At 46.1% G+C, this 3,993-nt stretch overlaps 1 protein-coding gene across 1 annotated transcript in view; it reads left to right on the top strand.

Annotated features, from left to right (window-relative positions):
• The first annotated feature begins 138 nt into the window (after positions 1–138).
• CHAF1A (chromatin assembly factor 1, subunit A (p150)) overlaps positions 139–3,993 on the top strand; it is a 15,284-nt gene continuing 11,429 nt past the window's right edge. The window contains exons 1-3 of the mRNA XM_009895592.1: positions 139–192; positions 425–1,242; positions 3,862–3,918. Coding sequence (XP_009893894.1) covers positions 144–192; positions 425–1,242; positions 3,862–3,918 — 924 coding nt within the window. The 5' untranslated portion in view covers positions 139–143. The remainder of the gene's footprint in view (positions 193–424; positions 1,243–3,861; positions 3,919–3,993) is intronic.

The following is a 3,993-nucleotide window of genomic DNA, read 5'->3' as shown; positions in this document are numbered from 1 at the left end:
CCTTTGTCCGGCCCGGCCGGGCCCGCGCTCCGCCCCCGGGGAGAGCTGTGGGGGGCTGCCGGTGGTGGGCTGTCGCGGGGAAGCAGGTAGCTCACCGGGAGGAGGTCACGGGTGTTTATTTATTATGTTTTTCCCTCACAGCCATGGAGTGCCGAGACAAAGCGGTCGTTCCTCCGCGGAGGCTCGTCCAAGGTAAGGCTGCGGAGGGAGAGTCTGTCACCCGGTGCGGCTTTAGCACCCTGAGAAGGAGTCAGACCTGGTTGTGTGAAATATATTGGCTTCTCGCTAATAAACTGTGCCCAACTGGCTGATCTGTTCCAATTCTCGTGCTTAAGAACTAATTAAATATCCCGCTATTTGATCCCCCCCCCTCTCGCCCCAGTGATTTGTATGATGTGACTAAAATAATAAACTGTTGTTGCAGCTCGGTTGCCGTTCAAACGCTTGAATCCTGTACCAAAGGAGAAATACGATGCGGATTCAGAAGTCAAAAAAGTAAAGAGTTCGCAAAGTGGTTTTGGTCCAAGTAAGGATTCCTCCCTAGACGCATCGCACGTGTCCCTGGACAACGTGGAGAATGACTGCCAGCTGGATTCGGATGCGAATTTTGCCCCAAAACTCGTTAACGGGAAGTTAGACCACTTTATGCAGAAAAACACAAAAGATGACGCAAATGAAACTGTAATTGTTATTGACCTGACAAAGGACTCTGGCCATAGACTAAGTGATGACGTAGACCATGTTAACGTTGATTCGAAAGCATCTTCATCTGTAGCTATAACTAACGGCACATTAGGAAAAGAGATAAACCAATTGAGTTGCCTGAATTCCGCTCAGAGTAGCCGAACGGATGATTCAATGGAGACTGATGCGCCGTGTGAAGCCGTAGCGAGTAAAGACGAAAATTTGGTAGATGGAATTCAGTCGTGTTCTGGGTTAACAGAGTATAACAGCGTGGAAAACGCAAAGGTAAACCAGAACGAACTGAAGGATGTCATCTTTGAGGGGAAGATGCCCGTAGTGCTCCTGGAGGATATTATGACTGCAAAATCTCCCCAAGTCGCTTCTCTGGATGGAAGCATCACGTCGGAAAATGAGACCATGGAATCATCTCATGAAGGAGACTCTGGACTTACCAATTCCTCACTAAGCTCTCACTCTGTGAGCTCACCCGAGGCACAGCCTGCTGCAGAAACAAAGAGAAATACTAGTCCCTTAGCTGCCTCAACGCCCGTTAGGAAGGTTGGTCTCTTTTCTTGGGGGTTTTTTAAAAGCTGTTGTGCTGTGGATAGGTTGTATGGCATCCTGCTCTCGTAGTGAGAACGACAGCTAGGATATTCACAAAGATTGTGAGAAGTCTATGAAAGGTGGTGTTGATTTATTAATAACGTAACTGAATTAATTGCCTTTTTGAATCTTCCTTTAAATCCTGTAGCCAAAGGATTTAAATCTTGCCTGGTTTTTTTGCTGCTGGTGTATTTGCGTCTTATGAATGTAACTTTAAACTCTGTTACAGGTTCATTTTATTATTTTTTTTTATAAACCGCTCATGAAGTGCGTGCCCTGGGACTTCTGTGTTTTGGTGATCGGGATAACGACAGTGTCCAAAAGCAGTTTTGTCCATTAGGTCATGTTTTACAACCTCTATTCTATCCTTGATGAAGCTGCTGTAATTACTGTGAGCGGATGTTACCCCGGTACCAGTCAGTGCAGATACTTCCCAAGCTCTGAATTTCTGCAGCTGTGGCATAGGAAACGCTCTAAGTTAAAACTACAGTGCATTGGTGGAGCTGCAGATCTGTGTGTGGAGATGGAGGACGAGTCAGATGAGCCTCTCTGTCCCCAAACTGGGTGTACAGAGCTTGTGCTCTCAGCCATCTTGTTATGAGCTGCTCCGGGGAAAAGTCGCCGCACGTAGAGCGCTCCTGGGGCCGCGCGATGCCGTTGGGCGGCGAAGGCAGGAGCACGGGAGGGAACGCCTCGAAATTAGCTCTGTACGAAGTTTGTTACGGTCTTAGTTGTGGTTTAGTACCTCTGCTCCAGCAAGAGCCCCTGAACCATTGTGATTTTTGGTGCTGTATCGTAGGGGAAGCTTCTGAGGATAACAGGATCTGTGCCGAAACATTCGCGTGGCTCTAATGCCTCTTCGCCGCCCAACCATTTTGGGGAAGAGATGAGCGGAGGTGTGAAGTGGGGGGTTCTCGGGGAGGGGGGCGGGCACGGTCACCCACGGTGAGACCTGTGAAGCAGAACGGTCCCGGTGAATGTGTTTGGGCGCTGTAGCTCAGCCTCGCCTACGGTTAGGCTGGGCTATCTGCTTGGTGCGTTTCTTTTGCTCGACCGCGTTATTAGAAGGGAAAACTAGGAAAGTATTGAGGGGTGGGTGGATGTTGAGCTGCCAGAGGTGGAGAATTGAGTATGGGGCTCAGGTAAAGGAGGGTGAAGCAGCTGGTAGCCTTCCTGCTTACGGTATCCTGAGCCTTTTAAGAAAGATTTTAAACAATTATCCCCCTGGGGTTTAAGGAGAAGCTGTCCCGCAGGTAAGGGGAAAAAAACCTTGCTGGCCTGGAGGAGGTATAGCCGAGTCAGCTGGGGCACGGAGCCCACGATGTGATGGCTCTTCCATTTCTTCTGCTGCGTGCTTATCAGCGAAAACGATCAATTCTTATAACCGTTCAAACTTGCAATCTTTCATCTCTAAAATAAATATGTAAACTCAAGCAGGCGTGAAGTATTTCCAGTGCAGGAGAGCAAACGGAAAGAAAGGAAAAGGGGGGAAAAAAAAAAAGTACTCGACTCCTGATAGAATACGGTAATGCAAACAAGTTACTGGTTTCCCGTGGCGTGAACTAAGGTGGGAAGAGCTCAGGCACTACTTGCCCTGTTGGTTGTCTGTCCCGGCGTGTTTGTTTTCTTAGGTGAAAACAGCTCTGATAAACTAAAGCTCCCGGTTGAAAGAACTCTTATTTTGTGTCAGATAAATGCAGAATCTCCTGATACAGCTTTACACAGTGCAAACGTAAACGCCCGTGAGTACGGAAAATGAAGCAGTTGGTCTCTGTTAATCCTTTAATCACAGGGTACCTTATACTGCCAGTGACAGGAGGAGGAAGAAGGAGAAACCAAGCCACAGTATGCTGAATTATTGACAAATTAAACCCCTGACCAGTCTATGAATAATGCTTTTCAACAAAAAATACCTTTTTTTTTTTTTCCCCCCACCTATAAATAACAGCTGCAAGAGAAATGAGAAGTCAGACCTGTTGGGAACTTAGGGTCGATGCGTTGGTACTACTGGAAGAGCAAGAGGGCTATGGTTACAAGAAGAAACAGCGTTGAAATATGGATAATAGTCCTCCTGCTCAGGAAGTTATAGTTAAATATTGTAGCAAGAGCAAATGGTAGGATGCCAAAAAAAACAACAACAAAAAAAAGTTGAACTTGAAGGAAGTGACTTTGCTATAATTAAATGTTCTCTGTTGTGCTCTCGTGATTTGGAGCAGCTCTGGCTTCTGCTTCTGTTTGGTTTTTTCCGCACATGATATTCCCTTGCAAATGGTACTTCAGAACTGAGTAGACTGGAGGGATTTGTTTATGCAAAACTGGGTAACATGAGGACTTAATGTAAACTGAAGCATTTAGATGTATTCAGGCTTAAATGGAAATCGGTGAGATTAGAAATGCTTGAACTGTATTCTTATATGCTATATTGAAGGAATACTTAAGTTGCTGAATATACTAATCTGCAAGAACAACGTTAATGTAATTCAGACGAAGCTTGCTGTTCTTTCAGTAAGAGTTCTAGTGCCTCGTGGAAAGGGAACGATGCCAATCTCTAAAACTTGCATTTTGTAATTCCAGGTATCTCAGAAATTCCACAAAAGTTCGGCAGAGAAGGAGAAGCTGAGATTGCAAAGAGTAAGGCATTTTCACTGACATAGAAAGTTAACCCGCTGTGCTTTTGCGTTGAGTAGTAAGCAAAGCCCTTTGCCC

This window comes from Charadrius vociferus, unplaced genomic scaffold (assembly GCF_000708025.1).
Source record: "Charadrius vociferus isolate BGI_N301 unplaced genomic scaffold, ASM70802v2 scaffold310, whole genome shotgun sequence".
NCBI classification, from domain to species: domain Eukaryota; kingdom Metazoa; phylum Chordata; class Aves; order Charadriiformes; family Charadriidae; genus Charadrius; species Charadrius vociferus.
Note: the sequence above shows the minus strand (reverse complement) of the source record. Positions and strands in the feature narration are given on the sequence as shown.